Below are 23329 nucleotides of genomic sequence, written 5' to 3' on the forward strand. Positions count from 1 at the left end.
TAAATGACAGATTATACTAATTAATTAATCAGCTCCAAAACATCACTACAATGCAATTAAGATTATGATTTCTTAATGACAGTTATAGCCAATGCTTTTTCTTAAATCTTCAAACCCTGGTCTCTTGACTAGAAAATTAGAAAGTTGCCTATTCTTTTTTTAAAAAGATTTTATTTATTTATTTTTAGACAGAGGAGAAGGAAGAGAGAGAGGGAGAGAAACATCAATGTGTGATTGCCTCTTATGCACCCCTACTGGCGACCTGGCCCACAATCCAGGCATGTGCCCTGACTGAAAATTGAACTGGGGACCCTTTGGTTTGCATGTCAGCACCCAACCCACTGAGCCACACTAGCCAGGCCAAAAAGTTGCCTATTCTTGACAAGACATTTAAAAGCTATTTCTTAAATTAGGTGGTTTCAGAAGATAACTAATCTCATCTCTTTCAGGGGGTGAATACTGTTTATCTTATTTGTTTAACTATATAATCTATATAGTGTCCATAGTCCCTCACTCTAAACTAAAAATATAAATGCAATTAAAATCAAAGTAGTCACTTTAGAAGATCATCCAATCATTCTAATAATACTCTTAAAAGCTCAAAACATTTTAGTAATTATTAGAAACTGTCTTTCAGAAGGTATATGACATTATTTTGAATATATTCAGTAGCAGCAATGGATGAATTCAGTATTATTGAATTTTTTGAGACAATTACAATTAAAAGCAAAGTTTTATTAATAATCTCATTAGGTGTTTGAAGGTATATGGGCAATAACACAGCCCAAACTACCTGATCAATCCCAAACATTTAGTCAGTTAGCAGCTACTCAGTCATGGTTTATTGTATTCTCAATATTTGTTGAAGAACTTGTCTGCTAAGTCTAATATTTCAATATTTGTAGGTCTTTTATTTTTCTGTTGTTTTTTTGTTTCTGTTCAATCATATTCTTTCTCTCTTAAACCATGCCTCATAATTTTTTATAGGATGCCAGACACTGCAGATAAAATATTGGAAAGGTTCTAGAAAATGTATTTTTTTCCCTAAAAGAGGATTACATTTACTTTGGGCAGGCAGAGTACAAACAGATATCCTTGATCTTGTAAAGGTTTGTCTTAGGGTTTGTAATGCCTTGTTTGTAGTTCGCACTTACTACTAGAGCATGATCTTTATGAGATTTTAAAGGAGTCTCAGTGGTTGACCAAGCTTTTCAAACATTGTCTGATCTGAACTCCAATCACTTACCTCCTCTGCTTGTCGAAGTCACCAACAATCCCACACTGTCCAATATGGAAAAAATATCTTTTCGTTTTCATCCTAATCAACTTTTCACAGAAGCATCTGACACAAAGTCCACTCTAAGGTAGACACTTAGATCTACAAACCATGACTGAGAAACAGGAAAACATAAATAATCCCTTACTAACCAAATTGAATAGTTCTTGTTTTTTTGAAAGTGAGTAGTTCGAGTTGAAAGAGTAATAGTCTGACCAGTACTTGCTTTCCAAGCCTTCGTATTAGCCAGGAAGTAGCCATGTAAAATAGTTCCAACTAATGAGATTACCTATTGATATTTCTGGCAAGACTTTGCTTTTCTGGAAAATAAAGGAAAAGTACAACTAGTGCTATCTCTGCCCCTCCTTTTAGCCTTGAATAAAAACTTGGCAGTAGATGCTGCTACTAGACAAGTATTATCCCCCATGTATAGAAATGCCTCAAGACTACGGCACCTAGTTATACCATCTGTATCCTCCTTGCTGATACCATCAGGTAACACACCTAACATTCAGCTGATGCCTCATTATCCACTGAACATTATGGGGCCTGGTTCCTGATCCCAAGGCCTACAGCATCTCTTTAGAAGATCCACCCACATTTCCTAGCCTGAATTTCAGTTCCTTGAAATTTTCAGTTAACTTTGCTTCCACCACTTCTTTTAGTCACACACACACACACTCTTTTGGACACATTCTTACTTTATCAATTGAAACTACTTTACTTATGAAATATTCACCTCAAATATTCTTTCTTTTACCTGATCTTCACATCTATCTAGGTCTCTGTCACTATAACTCCCTTACCTCTGTTTTTATTAACTTGCTGGTATCTCCAGTCCCCTAACCACTCTACTTTTTTCTTATATAAGTGCTCCCTCAAAATTAACTAATTAACAGGGTCCAAAATTATTGTTAAGTCCCTACACTGTGGGAAAAGAAGGGCAGCAGATGAAAACTGAACAGACATAATCCTGTCTTTAATAAACTTAAAAGTATGGTAGGGGAAAGCTATCAATCCAGGAATCAAAATAAAAAATACTTTGCATCTCTCTGATAGCTAGTAATGCCAAGCATCTTTTCATATGTCTCTGGGCTCCCTGTATGTCCTCCTTGGAGAAGTGTCTGTTCAGGTCCTTTTCCCACTTTTTAATTGGTTTTTAGTCTTCCTGGAGTGGAGTCCTGTGAGTTCTTTACATATTTTGGAGGTCAAACCTTTGTCTGAGTTATCATTGGAAAATATATTTTCCCATAGGGTTGGCTCCCTTTTCATTTTAATGCTGATTTCTTCAGCCGTGCAGAAGCTTTTTATTTTGATGATATCCCATTTGTTTATTCTTTCCTTTATGTCCCTTGTTCTAGGGGACATATCGGTGAAAATATTGCTGCATGGACTATCTGAGATTTTCCTGCCTATGCTTTCCTCTAACTGAATGAAGAAGCAGAAAGCCTGAACAGACCAATAACAGCTGACAAAATCGAAGCAGTAATCAAAAAACTCCTGGCACACAAAAGCCCTGGCCCAGACAGTTTCACAGGAGAATTTTACAAAACATTTAAGGAAGAGCTAACCCTTCACAGACTATTCCTTCACAGACTATTCCAAAAAATCCAAGAAGACAGAAGACTCCCAAACTCTTTTTATGAAGCCAGCATCATCCTAATCCCAAAACCAGATAAAGACACAATAAAGAAAGAAAACTATAAGCCAATATAGCTTATTAACACAGACTCTAAAATCCTCAACAGCCCTGGCTGGCGTAGCTCAGTGGATTGAGCACAGGCTGCAAACCGAAGTGTCGCAGGTTCGATTCCCAGTCAGGGCACATGCCTGGGTTGCAGGCCAGGACCCCCAGCAACCGCACATTGATGTGTCTCTGTCTCTCTCTCTGTCTCTCTGTCTCTCTCTCTCTCTCTCTCCCCCCCCCTTTCCCTCTCTAAAAATAAATAAATAAAATCTTAAAAAAAAAAATCCTCAACAAAATATTGGCAAACTGCATCCAACAATACATTAAGAAGATCATACACCATGATCAAGTGGGATTCATCCCAGGGATATAAGGACAGTTTACATGTTAACTGTCCTTACAGTTAATGTTTACAAATTAATAAATGTAAAACATCACATAAACAAAAAGAAAGAAAAAAATCACATGACCATATTGACAGATGGGGAAAAAGCATTTGATAAGGTACGGCACCCATTTATGATAAAAACACTCAGCAAAGTGGGATCAGAGGGAGCATTCCTCAACATAATAAAGGCCATACACAAGAGAAAAGCAAACATTAATAATTCAGTGGATGATAAGTGAAATCACTTACCAACTTCACTTAACCAGTTTTATAATACTATTCTGATGCACAAGCTAAAATCAAACCTAACCTAACCAAATCTTATGGGACTGATTCTCCCTAATCATCCTTAAAAAAACAGGAAGTATTTTGTTTTCCCTTTTATAAATTACATATTTATAAATCTGTTTAAAGACTTTAAACAGGTACAAATGTTGAACAAAATTCACAGTCCCAAAGCAACAGCTTTCTGCAGTCTCACTAGAATGTTACATTTAGTAACATCACTATGTAATACCACTATAGCATGCCTACCTTATTGTCTTCCCAATAAAGTGCAAAACATTCATCTCCAGGTTTCCACAGTTTTGCATACTCCATAGGAATAGATGATTCTAGTACTTTTTCTGGCTTAATTGGGCCAGATCTTCTTTTGGGCCCACTATTGTAAAATATTTTATCATCATAGGGTGCAGCTGTGATGGGTCCTGCTGGCTTAATGGGTCCTACTCGCCTTCCCTTCAGTGGTACTTCTGTCTCTCCATTTGGAATACCAATGAAACTATTAGTTCGGGCAGGATTCTGGTAATCAGTATTTACATTAAAATGTTTTTCAATTTTTATACCACTGAAAGCTTCATTATTTAGTGTTCGTGGTTTCCTGTCATAAAAATAATCAGGATTTGCTGTTTGGTTTTCTCTCTTCCCACGTTTTTGATTATTATAATCTATGGATTCTTGAGGAAGTGGACTTTCTTTTGCCTCTGCATAGGATGGACCTCTTCCTGATCTGCTTTGCATAGAGTTATCCCTTTTTTTAAAAGCACCATCGTTGTGCTGAGAACTTAGAGGGTATGAAATGTCTTTAGTTCTATCATATCTAGAATATGGTCTATCACATCTGATTCTCTCTTCAGCCCATACTTCAGGTCCTGAAGAACTACTTGGTCTTTCAGTACCTCTATTTCTAGGTAATCCACTGCCTTCTAAAACTGACTTTGAATTTTGGGTATCTCTTTGAAAACGAGGAGGTTTTTCATTTCTTGGCTGTCTGATATCACTTCGAGGAAGATATCTTGATTGATTATTATCTTTTATTCCATTCTGCTCAGTATTCAACAATCGGTGTTGTCCCTGATGAAGCTGCTGCGGTTGTGATTTAGGTTCTGAAAAGTAAATCATATGCATATTAAAATGATGACTCTCAATACTTATTTTAAAATGGCTCACAATTAGTATATTAATACAAAATTATCAAACTCCTATTTTAATATCTTTTACTGTCTTCCTTCCTCGTTCTCTTCATTCCTCTCTGCTTCCTCAGCCATAGATTTCTAATGTACAGTTTCCCAAGTCAGCTACATTAGTGAAGTAAAGCAATGATATGTATGAACCATGAAAAACTTGTGGATAATTTAAAAGCAATTTGTCTTTGTCATTGAATGTTTGCATTCTTATAGCTACCTATATATTCAACCTCGGTAATTCATTTTCCAAGACATTACTGAAATAGAACTGCAAACTGCTAACTGTGAAGCTGCGATAAACCTACACAAGTTTATAACCATTGCTCAACTTTTTTCTGAATCCCACTCCAATTTAGGAAAGTATAGCTATTATTGTCAGTCAAATTCTAGCCTTTGCAAAAATGTTATTTCTCAAATCTTTCTAGATCTGGAACTGCTAAGTGTTTGGGTTACAAACAGATATCCCACTATAGAAAAGAGTTAATAAACTGTACTTGAACAATGATTAAAATAAAAAAATTAAAAAAAAAGAGTTAATAGTTTTCTTAACATATCAAAGTAATTAAAGGCAGATACTACTTGGAAATACAGAAAACTGTCAAAAATATGACTAAGCACAATAGTGCAAATAATATCCAGCTAGATACTAAAACCAGTAACATGGTAAATATATACTGACAGATAACCAAATGACTGTATTTCACAGAGTGATTTTTAGTCTATTCAATTTGTACTATGTCATTTATACTTTTCTTCCTCCATTATTTCACACAACAGGACTATTAACATTATTATGAAACATACTGATTGGTCTTTGGTACACGTCTTATTTCTCTTGTCATGCCCCATAATCAATATGCAGGTCAGAATTATTCTTATATTTCCCAAGGATTACAATACTTCTCAACAAAGGCACTACTGACATTTTGGGCGAGACTGTTTCTTGCATTGCAAGAAAATTAACATCTTTGACCTTTAGGCACTAATTGCCAAAGTACACTCTCCCAGAATTCCTACTATCTCCATACATTTCCAAACACCCACTGGAGTCAGAAAGGTATCACCTAAAATATTCAAATTGACAGGGAGAAAGAGAAGACCTTTAAAAGCTCCTGAGTGACAAAACAAAAGCATGGACTAAATACCAAGACCCAAAATGGGAAAACAAATAGACAAATAAAAAACAAAACAAAACAAAACAAAACTTCTCAACAGAACCACTGGAAGTTGGAAGCCAATCTAACTGATTTTAAATCTTTGAAAATAAAGGAAAACTCTTTTCTAAGTATAATTCTATATCCAACCAACCCACCCATTAATTGTGACAAAGAATTAAGACTTTTAAATACACAAGATATCAAATACTAGCCAAGACCATTTACAGAGATATTTTTCTAAAAATTACTTTTTCCCAAGATTTGCTTTATAAATATAACACAAATATCTTATTTTTAACAACTGTACTCAACATTAAGTTTTCCTTAGAAAGAATAAAAATAGTCACTTTTAGTTTCTGCTGGCATTTTTTTTTAACCCACAAATCACCATTCAGGGAAGCAAGAACAGTAGTGAATATAAGCAGTACACAAATGAGCACTTTCAGCAGAAAGCATATATTGGCATTTGTCATTCATTATTAGAAAATAAAAATAGCAGTCACCTCTTTCCATCTGCAGTGTGTTAGATGCCCCACACCTGTACTTCATTATCAAATATTCCCACTACAGTCTTGAGCTACAGATGTTATACCATTTTGTGTAATAAATAAAAAGTAAAGTCCCTTGTGTAACAAATTAAAGAAATTTTTCAGCTTCTAAAGTCAAATATTAAGATATTTTACTTGTCATCAGTCAGTTTGAATAGATATTTGAGATGTAAGCATTTTAGGGTGGTTGTGTTTAGGGACTGATTTGTCTTATTGTTGCAGTTAGGGCCACTGATATCTATGATGGTCAGAAAGTACAAATATATTAGGTCATCACAAGAGTAACTAAGTATCCTGGACTGTAGACTGGGTTCTAGATAACCATGTATACAGCATGAAGGCTTCAACTAGGCTTGGTAGGCATGGGAGAATTTGATTTCAGCTCTTCTAAAACAAAAAAAAAAGTAAAAACTTCCTAATTTATTTAATTGATGATATTAATTAGATTAGAATAAACAAGTGATTTTACTAATTATGAGCATATTTCATTTCCAAGACTGTGCTAACATAATATAGTGAGAGAAGAATCTACAAACAATTAATTTTTAAATAAGAATTTTAAAAAATTTAAATTCAATGACGAAGAGGATAAAATTATGCTTTTAAGAGAACAGTTTTCATATATACCCATTTCATTTCAAAATAAAATAACACTAAACCAAGACAGGAAAGTCCTTAAATGTTTCATCATCCTCAGATTTCCTTAAACCCAGTATATTTTGTCTTAGACAGATAAGTAATGAAGTCAGATGTAAAGTAAATATTTTGAAATTGAGACAATCTATTAAAAATAACAGAAAGAACTCAATTACTAAACTATGAAAAGGTAAATTAAGAAATAAACCCGCAGATCAAATAGAAAGCTCCTCAGTGTTCCAGTCAAAATCTTGCTCTCAGCCACCCTCCTTGAAGAGGTATGATGATTCCAAATCACCCAAAATGCCAATCAGCACCACAGGTCAGGTATACAATGACTCTAATAAAAAAAGTATCGGTTATTTTTCTGTAAACAACAGAATAAAATGCATCAACTTTTTAAAAATGACCTTTGCAGGGATAATTCTAACTAAAAATATAACTGGCAGTAATTATTTATTTCAAAGAGAAAAAGGTCATACATACCAATATCCCAAAATAGATGTTTATTATAATAAGTAAAAATAAAGACACCAAATCCCAGAAAAAATGGACACAAGAATTTACATTAAATTTTTTTCATTAGTTACTCAAAGACATACAAAGATATAAACAGAAATCAGTAACATTTAATAGTATATAGGAGAAAAAAGAGAAGATAAGCAAAAGTGATAAAAAATTCATCACAAAATAACTAAAACTGAAAACATCTAAAAGATCAAAGTGAAAAAAACCCATATCAAAAAAACTGATCAAAGAATGCTGTATGAGTTTAGTTTGACTTGTGATAAAATGTTGCTGTTACACCAGGTCAGGATTTTTACAATGTTTACAAGGTAAGAGATGATAATAGTTTTTACATCACCATGATTTGAAATGTAAGAATGAAGAATAAATTTATTGAGAATATTCATTCTCCAGTCACAGTTCTGCCTGCATTTCATAGTATAAAAAGGTACATTTTGTTCCTTCATTTTTATTTTGGGAGACCTACTTGAACAAGTAACTTAAAATTTACAAAGATTTTACTATGTGCCTGACTCCATTTCACAGGTATTTTGCCTACATTATTTCATGTAATTCTCATAGCCACCCAAAAGGGCCATAATGTTATCCTTATTTTGAAAGTGAAGAAACAATGCAAAACTAGCAGCTAGAAAAAGTTGAAGCCCAAATTTAAACTCAAATCCAACTGAAGCTAAAGGACACAATTTTTCCACAATGCCAAGCTGCCTACCCAGAGAGAATAAAATAAAACGCAACCAACAGCATTTTAGCTACAAGTTTATCACCTACATCTGCTCATTTCTGGGGATATGCAGAAATCACAAAAGCTCTTTAACAATCCCTGATGGACTGAAAAAAATTAAATTGTATACTAGGATTGCCAGAATACTGACATAAAATTAATAATCTTTATATTAAAGCAGAAAAACTAAAACCCCTGTTAACAGTTCAACAGCTATTTACAAGTTCAACAACTGGCACTTAGAGATAGTATAGCATGTAGGGTACAGTCTTTGGAGAGAAACTTCAAGTTACATCACAGCTCTGCCACTTAGTAGTTCTACAATCTTAGACAAGTTACTTAAATTTTGTGAGCCTCATCTTTAAGATAGATATAATATTAGCACCTACCTCATAGGATTAACTAAGTACTGAGAACAATAACTGGCTTTAAAAGGATTCAATAAATGTTAGCTCTCATTGTTACTATATGTATTAGCATTTATAATTATGCAAGTAAAGATAATTAATTGCATCAAGAAAAAACAATACTTGGACTGAAAGAATTCTTTAGTGAAAACTTGTTTGTTGTCCAATTATCAAATTTAAATTATAGAGAAAATTTAGATACATTAGAAAATAAAAATCATATCCTAATTCAATGTATCATTTAAAATATAAATAAAATTTCATCTATATACCCTTTAAATTTTTCTATATTAAAAATGCTAAGAAATGCCCTGGCTGGTGTAGCTCAGTGGATTGAGCGTGGACTGCAAACCAAAGTATCACAGGTTCGATTCCCAGTCAGGGCACATGCCTGAGTTGCAGGCCATGACCCCCAGCAACAGCACATTGATGTTTCTCTCTCTCTCTCTCTTTCTCCCTCCCTTCCCTCTCTAAATATAAATAAATAAAATCTTTAAAAAATGCTAAGAAATGTTTTAAAAAGTAAAAATTACAATCTTATATGGAGTGAAAGTTCTATCCTACGATTGTTTAATCCTACCTACCTCTAGGGAGAGCCACTGTTAATAATTTCAGAGGTTATTTTTTCTTTTTAATTTTTTGAGAGACAGAGGAAGGGGGAGAGAAAGAAAGAGACAGAGACAGCAATTTCTTGTTCCACTTATTATCCTTTCACTGGTTGCTTATGTGTCCTGACCAGGTATCAAACTCACAACCTTGGATATTGGAACCAACTGACCTACCTGGCCAGTCAGAGGTTATTCTTTCTTTTTATGTGATTCATACAGACATCTCTACTTGCCTATTTATTTATTTATTTATTTTTAAAAAATGAACTCATGCACATCACACAAACTGCAGGATATTTTTTAAAATTAACTGTATACTATGGGCATGTTTCCAAGTCAATGCATAGAGGTTATCTCATTCATTTCAATATTGCATGTTTTTTTTAAAAGAGGATACTTTAAATATTACTACATATTAACCAACTTGAGAGTAGGGTTGGTCTAAGTCTTACTCTGCATTGCTTTCTCCAGTGCCTAGTAAAACAGAATCAGGCAAACAGATGGCATTCAGTAAATATTTGCTGAAAGGTACAATTACTAAAAACAATGGAATGAAACAAGCCTCCAAGCTGAAAATTCCCTGTTTAAGTCTGTCACATGACCTCAGCTAAAGGTGCAACCTGAAATAGAAAATCTAGTCTTCTATTTTGCTTTCTGTAAGAAAGGTGGCCAGCAAAGCACATTGGGCTTTGCACATTGAAGCTCAGCAGGCTGAATTCAAATGATCACAGAAAAAGATTACACAACACAAACGCTATGCTGACAACCAAACAGATTCATTCTCCTTCTTCCCAGTGATACAGCTCTGACAAAGTCAGAAAGAGCCCTAGTTCCTTCATCAGTAATGTGTGGATGATGACACTTATCACAGGATTATAGTGAAGATTCAATTAGAAAATATAGGTGAAATTGCTCTTCTCATGGATCCATCTTACATCCTAGCCCTACCACCGAGCAACTGTGACCTTATTCACCTCGTTTCTTCGCTCAGTTGCTCTGTACGACAGTCACTACATACCCGCTACAGACATACCCGCTTCCTGCCGTAGTCACCACACAGGAAGAAAAAGGAAGAACTATAACCTCTCCATCCTGTGGGACCTTAGGTGCAATGGAAAGAGGCAGGAAAAAAAATAAGTAAACAAATGGTATAGCTTAGAACTGTGAAAAAGCCTAAAAAGATAATCTATAGACCATTGTGATAAAACTGGTAGTGGGTGGCAAACTACTTTAGTTCTCTGAAGAAGCAGTGCTTCAGTTGACCCCTAAAAACTAAGAAGTGCAATGACAGCACGGAAGGGCGGTCTGAGACAGAACAGCAGCACAGGAGTCCTGGGCCTGACCCTTCCTTCAGGAGGGAATGTGGTCCCCTCACGAAACCTTTGCAAGGATAAATCTGAATAAAAATATAATCATCAGTAATTTCGTATTTCAAAGAGAAAAAGGTTGCACATACCAATATTCCAAAATTGATGTCCACTATAAACAAAGAAATTAATTAAAGATATAAAACCCCAGAAAAAAAACACACACAAGAATAAACAGTAGTTATAATCAGACATGGCATTTTTTCTTTCATTCATTATTCAAATATATAAAGTTGTTTTCCTGTTCTTATTAAATTCTTTCATAACTATGATACATACTAAATTTAAGGCTAAGCTCACAAAGTATTTATGATATTCAGTGTTTAAAGAATTAACCTTTTAGTGCCCCAAATCCCCTTAATAAAAAAGAGAGAAAAAGTTAGGGGTATAAAGCCCAAGATCATCACTGCTATAAATGTACAAACCATGAAAACTCTGAGAAACAGAAACACACATCAAGAAGTTCCTTTCCAGGCATGTTTAAAAGGCATGAAAAATCTAAGCTGGTCCTTACAATTGCCAAAAAAAAAAGTTTACTTCAGTGAGTACATAAAATTCTTCATATGTTGGAAGACCAAATAAATGAGCTTATCTCAGGGCACAACCATAACATTCCCATTTCACAGATGAGGAAGCTGAACAAGCTCAACCAAGGTCACACAACTAGCTGGGATGAAGCAGGCAGGGTGCAGGCCTCACGATAACTTTCCTACTATCTCTCGTGCATAAAGCTACTGTTATGATGCTAACATTAAATCATTGCTAGCCATTAGTTATTTTCCGTATTTCCTTATGGCAATCCTAGGTTGGGATTAGCACTAAAAATTTTTTTTGCCAGGACTAAAAAAAAAATTACATATACAAATATCAATTTGATATATTAAATGAGAATACATCTATATAACTTATCTGATTTTCCTTTTTTTTCTATATAAACAAATTTTAGGGTTATGATTGTATCACATATCTCATACCTAAAATATGGCATTGGATTAATTTTGCTTCCTCTTCCACCTCTAAAATCTTCTGTAATGACCTCTTCAGATGGCTTTTCTAGCAGTTTCACCTTTTTTTCTATCAGTTACTGACAGTCACTCTAAAACACAGCCTTGTTTTCTGGTGAGAGGTTAAGTCTTGTACTGAGCATTTTTAGTGTCTTATGATCACACATGCATCCATGCCTGCACATGCCTGCACATGCCTGAATGTGTCCCAGGTGTCTTCCTTGTAGCTTCCTTAAGGCCTCAGCGTGGACTGCTCTTCTTCTGGGACGTCACTCCTCCCCACTCCTGCAGGGACTGGGCCAGGCACCCCCATCTGTGCCAGGTAACATGCACAACAGTAGCACAGGCAGAACTGCCTGAATCTCCTTCCCCTGCTAGACTTTCAGGTCCCTGAACTACGTTCTGTTTACCAATACACCCCTTTCTAACACAGTTCCTGGCACACGGTAAGCTCCGTTAATACTTTAGACTGAATAAATGATCACTCAGTATTTTCCAGACTGAATATACATTGCTTTTATGAAGAAAAATCTGTTTTAGAAATAAAGCTTATTTGTAATTACTGTCTACTCATATCATCTTCGTAGCAAAATCTCTTATAATCCTAATCTCTGTGTTTTCCTAACAACTTCAAGAGGAAAAATATTAGGTTTTTTTGGATATGTTTTTTTTCTCCAATTAACGAAAATTAAAACAGGAGATGAGGATACTGGGTATGGTGACATTGCTTTCTAGAGCCTATCATGTTCCCTTTGGCTGCTATGTTTTATCTGGGTCATCTGACTCTTAATCCTAACATTCTAAAACTCTAAACTATGTAGGGCCACTCCTTTCCTTCTTCCCAATCAAACTCATATATCAATAAGCACTGATGGTCATACTTCTGAGGCACACTTCTTATACAACTCCTATAAAATTAGATTATTTTCATCTTCCTAGATATCTGGACATAAAATAACACAAAAATTGTTGAATCAGATGTAACAGTGCGGTCTCACTGTCATTCCCACACTACCCACTGCCACAGATGCCTGAAGTTCAACTGTACATTGGTGACTATAGGTAAGTCAAGTAAAGCTCTCCTGTTGATAAGCTGGGCATTTATACATAAGGCACTAAATTTGTGGGCCAAATCCATTTAGACATAAAGAGTTCATGTTATTTCTGCTTCAACTCAAATATTGTTTATTGAAGAAAATATACTGGAAATATCAACTAAATACACAGTACTGTAATATATTATCAAACCTGTAAAAACTGCAAGGATAATATTCCAGAACTAGTGAAACTGTCAAACAGGAAGCATCAGTCAGGTACAAAAAGCTAAATTTAACTTGTGTGATCTTTTCTTCCAATCTGATTAATATTTTTCAGACTCATAATCATAATCATCTTAAACACATTATCTTTGCAACTATGTTCCTGAACACAAAACTATAGCAAAATAAAAGTGAGAATTCTTATAATTTGAGGCCAAAATATATGGTGAAATTTAAAGCCAATTTATTTTAAGGGGCAGAAAAGTGAAAATAAATAGGATTTTTTAAAAGAAAAGCCAACGAAATGTCCATTTCTGGACTGGAGTACTATTTTTTAAAAGTCACAATGTTACTGGTAGACAGTATATCTGAAGCCCAAGGACTCTCCCATTGACCAAGAGGGTCGTAGGAGGAGCTTCCTTAGAATGGTGTGTGGAAAGCTAGGAATATCAATGGGCATGGCCTGAGCATGTGAAAAGCTAATAAGATAACTGGATAGGAAAAGCCACCTCCTACTTCCAGTACCATATTGGGGGTGCGACCAAGGGAAGGTAGGCACATGCACCATACCAAGTCAAAATGACACAGGGGGAGGTGCTGACTAAAGAGGTCTGTCAGTTAGCCTGGGGAAAAAAGGGACTGGTTGGGAAGAGGAGTCACCTGAAGTACACAAACATGCCTGGTCCATACCACACCTGAACTAACATAATCCCAGAGGAACAAAGGCCCACCCAGTGATTTACTCTCGCTTGTGATCTGGATTCACACAGTGCATGGGTCTGTTTTCTCCATGTGCCACGGGGCCCTTGGCTTCCAGGAGAGAGCCTGATTTGCTCTTTTGCCCACCTGGTGATGCACTAACACCCTGTGTGTTCATATACTCTCCACCCTGGGAGTACACGACCTTGTGGCTCTAACAACCAGGTGACCCATGGTCTTGCTGAGTAGATGGACTTTAAGACAGGTGTTTGCCATTCTACCAGTTCATGAATAAATGCAGCACTTGAATAAAACTTCTTTCCTTTCACACCAGCATCTGCCTCACAAGTCTGGCTTTTGTTGTGAGAAGCAGCTAAATGTTTTTATTTGTGTGTTTGTTTGGTTCGGTTTGGGTTTCTTGTTTTGTTTTGCTCAATGACAATAGTACCACGGTACAACAGGTTACCTATTGCTGCATGAACTGATCCAAGTAGAATAGCTGAGATTGCTGCTGAGTGATGCTTCAACAAATAAAGCCAAACAAAAAACAAATCACTAAAGATATTTGTTACAAAATGGTAGTACTGACTGATTAATATACAAATTCATATAGTAATAGAAGCATAACACTTTGTAATATTCCTATGTTTGTATTTAAGCCAATTTATACATGTTCTTTACCTCAAAACTCTTGACTAATATTTTCAATTGTACAAATCAGGGATTTTTGTGTAAAATACCTTTAGATATTGTGTACATTCTGTAATAATCACCAAGTTCTTTGGCTTTAAAAATTTGCCTATTGGCTCAAAATTTATGTATTTTATGTCTTCTATATAAATTATTTCCCTCTATAAATATATTCTGTAGGAATCCTGACTTATATTACAAAGTGTAAAACTGGAGAGTTATGTCTCATTCCTATCAGGTACATATAAACACACATGGTTAATGTATGATGATAATGTTTTTTATATATTATAAAAATAAAATGCAACCTTTTAAAAATATGAATAGGCAGGAAGAGAAATCACCCGTTACTCCAAGTCTACAGCAAAACTTTTTCAAGCTATATTAATATGTTATTTCTTAGCATTCTCTTCAAAATAATCTTTCTAATGTTTGTCTAACATTTACCAACTAGATATCCTTCAGATTGTCTTCTAACCCCACTACTTCACCAGAACTATTTTTGTCAAGGTCTCCAACCAGTGGTATTCTGGAGCCAGCTTGAACATTGTACAAAAGCTGATTATTCAATTTTCAGAAAATCTACAAGCTGGATGTTAAACAGCTGATAATTGGAAATCAGCCATAGTGAAAACATTTACACCACAGAAACCAACAAAAGCTAAAAATCAGGGCATTCCTCCCTTGCCCCACCCCCTCTTCTCCCAGAACCTGTTGTTACATGTTCACCAGCACACTGCTGATGTTATGTGAACCTAATAAACACTTCTCATCCTTCTCTCTCAGCATTTCTCATACTCTTCCAACTTCTTTGGCAGCTGCATTCTCCATGTCTTTGCCTGGCTTTTCCACCTCTACTTGATCATCAAATACCTGCTTGATATCTCTCCTTCATTTTTAAAACTTAATGTATCTTAATAAACTCTTCACTGTTCTTCCCCATCAGAAAGCTAACAGGTGCTTGGAAATGCATCATGATATATAAAAAAGAAAAAGTTCAGAGTTGGGAAGCGCACAGGCAAGGGTCTAAATCCTAGCTCTTTATTTCTTATGAGTAAGATGTTTTATCTCTTCAAATCTATTTACTTATCTGTCAAATGGAAATAACAACATATGTTTTGCATTTGTAGATGATTATATAATAGTATACAAAGCACCCAGCACCATTCCTAGCAAATAGTAGATACTCAATAAATGCCAATTATGATTTTATTTTAAGGTCAATAAATGTTTAAATGAATGGACCATTAAGGAGAAGGGAAATAACAGAATGGCAAAAATAAAAAAGAGAGTGGTGTTCTAGTTTTCTGAGAAAAGCTATATCTATATTCTATATACCTAAAAAACAAAGAAAAATATTTATATCATAACTGATAGCATGGCTAACAAATCTTAAAAATATGAATGGCAGGTAATTTAACTTCCATACATATCTAAAAAAATCATCTGTAGGTAAATAATTTCTCTAAAAACTATTTTGAAGGTTGTTATAGCAAAATTTGGAAACAACTTTCAAATCACTAAAATAAATGGAATTATAATGGACTATTTAGCCTTAAAAATTATGCTAAGAAAAATATATAATTACATGGAAATATGTTATATTGTTAGGACAAAAAGCAGATCACATAAATATGATCTCATAAATCAGAATGAAAACAGAATATAGTGATGAGATTACAGGCTGTTTCTTTTTCTTTTATTTGTTATCTGTATTTCTAATTTTTCCAAATTTATCAAGTAACATGTATGCAATACACAAAAACTACACTTCTATAGTATTTCATCAAAAAATAAATTAACCCCATTCTGTTTTTATCTTTAAAATGCCTTTTTTGTTGTAAACATGCTTTAAAAATTATTTCAAATTTATAAGCTACTTTTAACCAACTTTCTATTGTGACCTTTAAAATTTTTCATTAAAGTTATTCCTACATCTATATAAAATTTTCTCTATGTAATTAGTAAATCCCAGTAACTACTAAACTTACATCCATAATTAGAACATTACATGTGCAGCATACAGCGTATCTTCCCTCCCCACCTGGTGTTTTGTCTAATGTTTTTAAACGACTCTGCCTCACTGCCCTGGGAAGTAAACTGTCAGGTGCTGTGTTGTCAGAATGCTTGCAAGTCATGAGGCCGCAATGTAACAACATAGACCAGGAATTTCAAATGAACTCTAATAAAGGGCCAGGTTTTTTGTTGTACTTGTTGGTTCTGATTTCAATTTCCAAACAGCTGTGGACTGTTTATAAAAATGCAGCAGCAAATGCTGAGGCACTGTCAAATTGCTAAAAGAGTTTCTGAATATTTACTCTAGATTTCAGTACTAAATTGTACCTATTTGTGACACAGTATCACTTGGCACAGACTACTCACTGTTAAAGTAACAGATGCCAAGAATTGGAAATAATTCAAGTTAAGCTTAAAGCACTAACTAGGAATTTGGGGAAATTTTGCACTTTAAAAAATGGAATGATAAAAAGAAGTCAGTCCTATTTAAAAAAAAAAGGCAAGGACAGGGAAGGCCATAGGAACAGGGAGGTATAGAAAGTGACAAGTAGTGTGTAGATAGCTACATATTCTCTCTGTTGTGCTTACAGGTTATGACTACTCACACAGCTACCATTAATCCCTGGCTTCTGAAAAGGCACTCCAACATCATTCATCATTCAATCAATCAGATGCACAAGGAAATGAGGAGTAATGCTGTTTGATGCAATTAGATGTAAATACACAATAGTCAATAATGGATGATCCTTTTTTAAGGAGACCCTTCACAAGAATAGCTAGCTTAACACATATATATTCTCTCTCCTCCTGATCAGTTTCCTGCCTTTCCAATTAAGCTATTACCATTATATGACATTTCCTTCCTGCAGTCTCTGTTCTTCAGTCTTCAAAATTCCAGCCATAAGTCCATAAGCCAAACTATTTAAACTGGCTTAAAATTTGATTAAAATAAAACAAAAACAAAACAACACCTACCAACTATCAAAAGCCTGCAACTTCATGTGAATTATCCAGCAATCATTACTATTTTAACTCCTAACATCTAAATATATTATTTACATCTGAATATTATGCAGAATTTGGAATTAGGGGTACTGTTAACCAAATGCTACTTTTCACAAAATCCACAGGAAATAGTGTAATGCCACCCCATAAAAACAGTATATATAATATATAGACTGAATTTTATTCTGCCAATGAGAAGAGTCAATGAATTATTCTGAGCAAGGGGATAGTAGGATCAAATTGATATTTTGAAACATCACTGACTGCAATATGGAGGATGAAATGATAAAGTTCTGCAAAGCATCAGTGGAGGGCTGAGGACCTGGAGTGGGGCTAGTGGGGATGAAGATGACAAGTGGAGGATGCTGCTGCCACTGCTGCTGTTCTTGCTAATCATGATGATGATGATGGTGATGGTGGTGGTGGCAGGAACTACCATTTTTATATGGAGGCCTATGTGTCAAGCACTGTGCTTAGCACTTTATATGCATAACCTAATTTGATCTTAACAACAACCCTATAACTTAGGTGTTATTACTATTTTTCCATTTCCCAATGGAGAAATTAAAATTTAAGAGATTATTATCATACCCAAAGACATACAACTAGTAAATACAAGAACTGTGAGTTAAGTTAGTGGTAGAATCCATTGTATTTGTCTGCCCCAGTACCCTGCTCAATTCTCCCCTTCTTTTGATAATAGAGCCCTATTTTCAGGGGACAGGCAGTGGGGGGAATTTTACCTTCCTCTTTGTAAATAACACTGATGGAATCAACGAAGACGTCCTGTGCTTCCTGAATAAGGATGGGATAGATACAGATATAAGGAAATGGAAAGTCTTTTTCCATCTGATCTCCTAGGTATACAGACCATTTAACTGTTCCTGAAAAATATTTTTTATTACTTTTTATCCCATATTATGATGGAGATTTGATACCAAGTGGCAGTGTGCTCTTTCCCCGAGTCTCTTTGGACTTCTATTCCAGCCACTCCAAACACCTCAAAGGAGCAGCCCCAGTGGGACTCAGCTGAGATTGGGGAATCAGTAATTTTATGATGAAAGGTGTTTTACTTTTTCCCAGAAAAAGAATGTGCTTGCAAAATTGAGATACGTCTTTTTACCCACATATCTTTATATGTCATTATGCCATCTTCTATGTTGGCCTCATGCTATGCCTAGAGCTACCTGGGCAATCTTTGCTACCACATGAAGACAGTCTGTCAACAGAAAAAAGCAGAATTCAGAGCTAGAGAAAGACTTTCCAGCTATATGAACCAATAAATTCCCTTCTTGCTTTCTTGAATTTCTGTGGCTTACATCTTAAAGCAACCTAATTTAGAAATTGGTGCCAGGAAGTAGGGTGATAAAGTGACAAAACCTACGATGTAAAACCAGTGTAGTAAAGGAAGGGGGCAGGGTGGTGAAAGTCTGCTCATCTCCTAATAGTATGCTGGCACTTACTGCATAGTTAAACCCGCTGTCATAAAACTGAGACCTCCTAACCAAAGTGGCCAATGCTATAGAGAACTTGGTATGAAAGTGTCAGGATGATGGAAAGTGTTGGTTACTTCTTACTGCCTTTAGGAGTCCTACAAGAGACAAGTTGGCAAGTTTGAAAGTGGAAAGGTCACAGATACAACTGGCAAAGAGGTGCTCTTCTCAACTATTACCAACGAGCCAAACAGACTGAGGATCAGGTAAGTATGCTTCTTGAGGGAGCACAGAATTCCGTGAACTAAGGAATAAAAGAAGGAAAGTGGGAAACAAGGCTGGGTCCTGGAAAGGAGAAACCTGACCATCTGTGATCATGTCCAGCACTTATGAGTGTTAGGTAAGTTCTTATTTCCAATATTTATTTAACTTAAAATACATAAATGGCAAAAAGCACCGAACTTATAAAATAAGCTACACAAACAAGGGGATAGCAGAGGGTTCCTCTGCGCACCTTTCTCACGGTGTCCTTGGTCCTCATTCAGAACCAATTAAGGCTGCTACCCTGGTTTCATTTAGACGTAGAAAGTCAGAGCAGTAAAGTTACTACCTCAAGGCATCCCTTTCTCCCTCTCTGGCCAACCTGGATTTCCTCCATGATAGTGAAAAGAATCAAACCCACTTCTTCCGTCCCAAACTGAAACTTAAGTATGTATTCCCAGTGGGCATTGTTTTAAATGGTAGCTATGTATTACTAAAGTGACATATTGATAAACTTAGGTTATAACATAAAAATTGACCTTTTGGAGTTGGCATGATAATCTAGCCAGCAACCATAATAATCAAAATATAAAACTAAATTTAAAAAGAATCCCTATATAAGAGCCTTTTAGAACACAACCCCATCACAAAATGAGCAACTGAACAGTCCCAAGTTGGCATCAAGTTGTTACGCATCACATGAAACACTTTAATTAGTGGTTATTCTCATAAACCAATGTAATCCAAACTGACTTTTTTCAGAAAATCTATAAAAATGTCAATTACGATTATATTAGGTTCCAATTTAAAAATATAATTTTAAAAATTTAATGCTAGAAAAATCTCTAAGAAAAGTACATGTGATGATCAGTTATCTATAATAAAAGATTTAAAAAATCAAAAAAATAAATGATCGCACCCTTTGTCCTACTACATTTACAGAATAAATGATTCCTCAAAACACGTGTGATTGTAGACTCACTTAAAAAATCCCATTTTCTACATTGCAGACAGAAGAAAAAAATTTGTTTTCTGAAGACACCAAACAAACCTCATTGCTCTCATGCCCAAAACCTTTTAATGGCTTTGCAAAGCCATCTGGATAAAATAAAATCTCCTTAGGACAAAATTTTCTTGATCTGGTTCCAGCCTGCCACTTTTACCCCTGGCCTTCCATCTCTACCTCCACCGTGCCCTCACAGCACAGGTAGTGGTGCTCTGATGCCTCCAGGCCTGGACACCCACAGCTCCCTCTACCTCGATGGCCCTTCGCCCCAAACTCCTCATACCTGTCACCTCCTCTGCAAAGCCTTCTCCTCATCTCCTGTCTTGGTCAGCGGGCCCTCCCACATAGTACTTTTAGAAAGAATAACATTTGCTTCTCTGAGAAAAATGGTCATCAAGTAGGACAGTAAACTGTAACGTAAATTGGAGGGGAAGGTAATTTCTGGGGTTAGGATGATTATAAGAACGTGTGGATTTGTATAAAATTTAAGAGCCTGTACAAATATCAGAAATCTATTTAATTTCTTGAATTTGGGAATTTGGGAAGATCACAGGCTATATTCCCTGGGAAAATCAAGGGTCTAGAATACTATTTCAATACCCCTATCTTGCTCACATTCTTGCTGACTCTGTGTCACGCTGATAACAGTAACATGAATACAACACATTCTACTCAACAATATCCACTATTAACAAAGTATTCATAATTTCTGTCCTCTAAGAAGTAAATTTCTCTAACACAGAGGTTCAGTTTTGAATGTACCGTTCTTACCATGTATCTTAATTAACTTTGATACCTTTTTCAAGCAGAATGCTAATATTAGTTCATTTTATTGGTTTAAGATGCATTCTGTGAGAAATGAAGCATCGTAGGCCCAGAGTTCTCAGTGGAGTCACTTTCCTCAATCCCAACCTCATTATGACTAAGGAGATACCTCAGGAGTCAAAAACAAATGTAGGGAGGCAGACAGGTAAAAGGAAATCAAAGGAGCCCTGATTAGGATAGTATAAAGGAAGGTTGGCACAAAAGTGTCAGCAAGTCAGAGGAACTGAAAGCAGCAGCTGAGATTCTCCTGCTGGCTTTGCAGAAGCAAACAAACAAGTGAACTGCCTGTGGAGTGGGTCCTGCAGCTAGGTCCTGAAGGCCATTAGCGGCTGAAAGCACTCCCCAGTAACAACACGGGTTGTTAGCAGCACAAGGACCTGAGTGCTGCTAACAACCCGTGAACTTGTAAGAGGACTTCAAGCCTCAGACAACATCATAAACCAACTGCAATCTCAATTCTAGTACAAGAGACTTAGCAGAAGCCCCAAATGAGGCCTGGATTCCTGACTCACAAGTAATATTTTTGCAATTTTTTTAGCCACTGATTTTTGTGATCATTGGTTAAATGACAATGGAAAACCAATACATTATGATTTATAATCAAGAAAATATTGCTCTTACATGTTTGCTTATAAATATTCTCCACATCAAATATTTGTTTTCTCAATTACATTACCTTTCCTATATAATCTAGCAACAAATAAGATTCCATTTTCATGAATACTTTAAATTTGGATACAATCTGGATACAATCTAGATTTGGATACAATCTGGATACTTTAAATTTGTTATAAAGTATTGCATCTCTGAGCTTTAATAGACTCAAAATATATATAAAAGTGAGAAATGAATTTAACAGTATTATTTTCCTAAATTTTTGAAATCATATTTTGAAAACTTACTATTTTAGAAAATATTTACCATGCTCCACGCTAAGAGAAAAGATACACATTTAACATACTTATTTCTCTTTTCAGCATTTATGTTAACTGATGGAATATATCATATTGCAAAGTACACAACATTGAGGGAGCATATTTACTCATTGTGTGAATATTTTGATGTGATATATAATATATGGGAAAAAAGAGACAGACCAACTTTACAATAAAAATAAATCATATAAAATTATATAATTATAACTTTCCCAACATAACGATGTGTTTCCATAGCTAAATCTGCCACCCAGTAAAGTTGGGGAAAAAGAGTTTGGCATTACTACCCAGTGTACAGTAAGAGAACAAAATAGGCTGCCATCTAACATTTCAAACTATAACAACTACAATTTTCTTGTGTGTTTTTATCAAACAGGCAATTTATAATTAAAGAAATTTATAAACACCCAGAGCAGAGGTTCATACTGTTAGTTGCACTAGTAAACCTTTTTGTACAATTACAAATGAAGTTTGGTCTTTAAAAAAAAATCTACATTGAGTTAGCTACCTTCCACACTCAAAGTCCCCATTTTGGACTCCAAGAAATCAAATAAGGTGCTTGGTGCTGATGGCCTGGCGTTTCCCAGTTCTTCCTCATCTTCAGATCTTATTCGCCCCCTGCCTTTTCCTTTACCTTAAGAAGACATATATATTGTACATGTAAAAACAAAGGACAAAATACACTAAATTATAATTAGCAGACATCTTAAGTAGGATTTTGTATATATTCTTTTCATATTTTTCTGTATATTCTACATCATTTATAATAAAAAATTTTATTTTTGTTTTTGTAAGTATATTATTATGCTCTACATTTGTCCCATTTTTTTCTCCTCTTTACTCCACTCTACCCTCCCACACACACCAGCATTACTGCACCTTAGTTCATGTCCATGGGTCATAAGTTCTCTGGCTTCTCCATTTTCTATACTATTCTTAGCCTCCCCCTGATACTTTGTACCTACCAATTACTCTTCTTCTTTTCTGTACCTTTTCCCCCATTCTCCCCATTCCACCTCCCAACTGATAACCTTCCATGTGATCTCCATTTCTGTGATTATGTATCAATTCTAGTTGCTTCTTAGTTTGCTTTTGTTTTTAGGTTCAGTTGTTGATAGTCATGAGTCTGTTGTCATTTTACTGTTCATAGTTTTGATCTTCTTTTTCTTACATAAGTCCCTTTAACATTTCATATAATAAGGGCTTGGTGATGATGAACTCCTTTAACTTGACGTTATCTGGGAAACACTTGATCTGCCCTTCCATTCTAAATGATAGCTTTGCTGGAGAGAGTAATCTTAGATGTAGGTCCTTGGCTTTCATGACTTGGAATACTTCTTTCTAGCCCCTTCCTGCCTGTGAGGTTTCTTTTGAGAAATCAGCTGCTGGTCTCATGGAACTCCTCTG

At 35.3% G+C, this 23329-nt stretch overlaps 1 protein-coding gene across 1 annotated transcript in view; it reads right to left on the reverse strand.

Moving 5' to 3' along the window:
• The window catches only part of TDRD3 (tudor domain containing 3), a 163490-nt gene that overhangs the window by 37027 nt on the left and 103134 nt on the right, over window positions 1-23329 (reverse strand). Inside the window, 2 exon segments of the mRNA XM_028526378.2 lie at window positions 3886-4736; window positions 22431-22556. Coding sequence (XP_028382179.2) covers window positions 3886-4736; window positions 22431-22556 — 977 coding nt within the window.

The sequence above is a fragment of the Phyllostomus discolor genome, chromosome 11 (genome assembly GCF_004126475.2).
Source record: "Phyllostomus discolor isolate MPI-MPIP mPhyDis1 chromosome 11, mPhyDis1.pri.v3, whole genome shotgun sequence".
NCBI lineage: Eukaryota > Metazoa > Chordata > Mammalia > Chiroptera > Phyllostomidae > Phyllostomus > Phyllostomus discolor.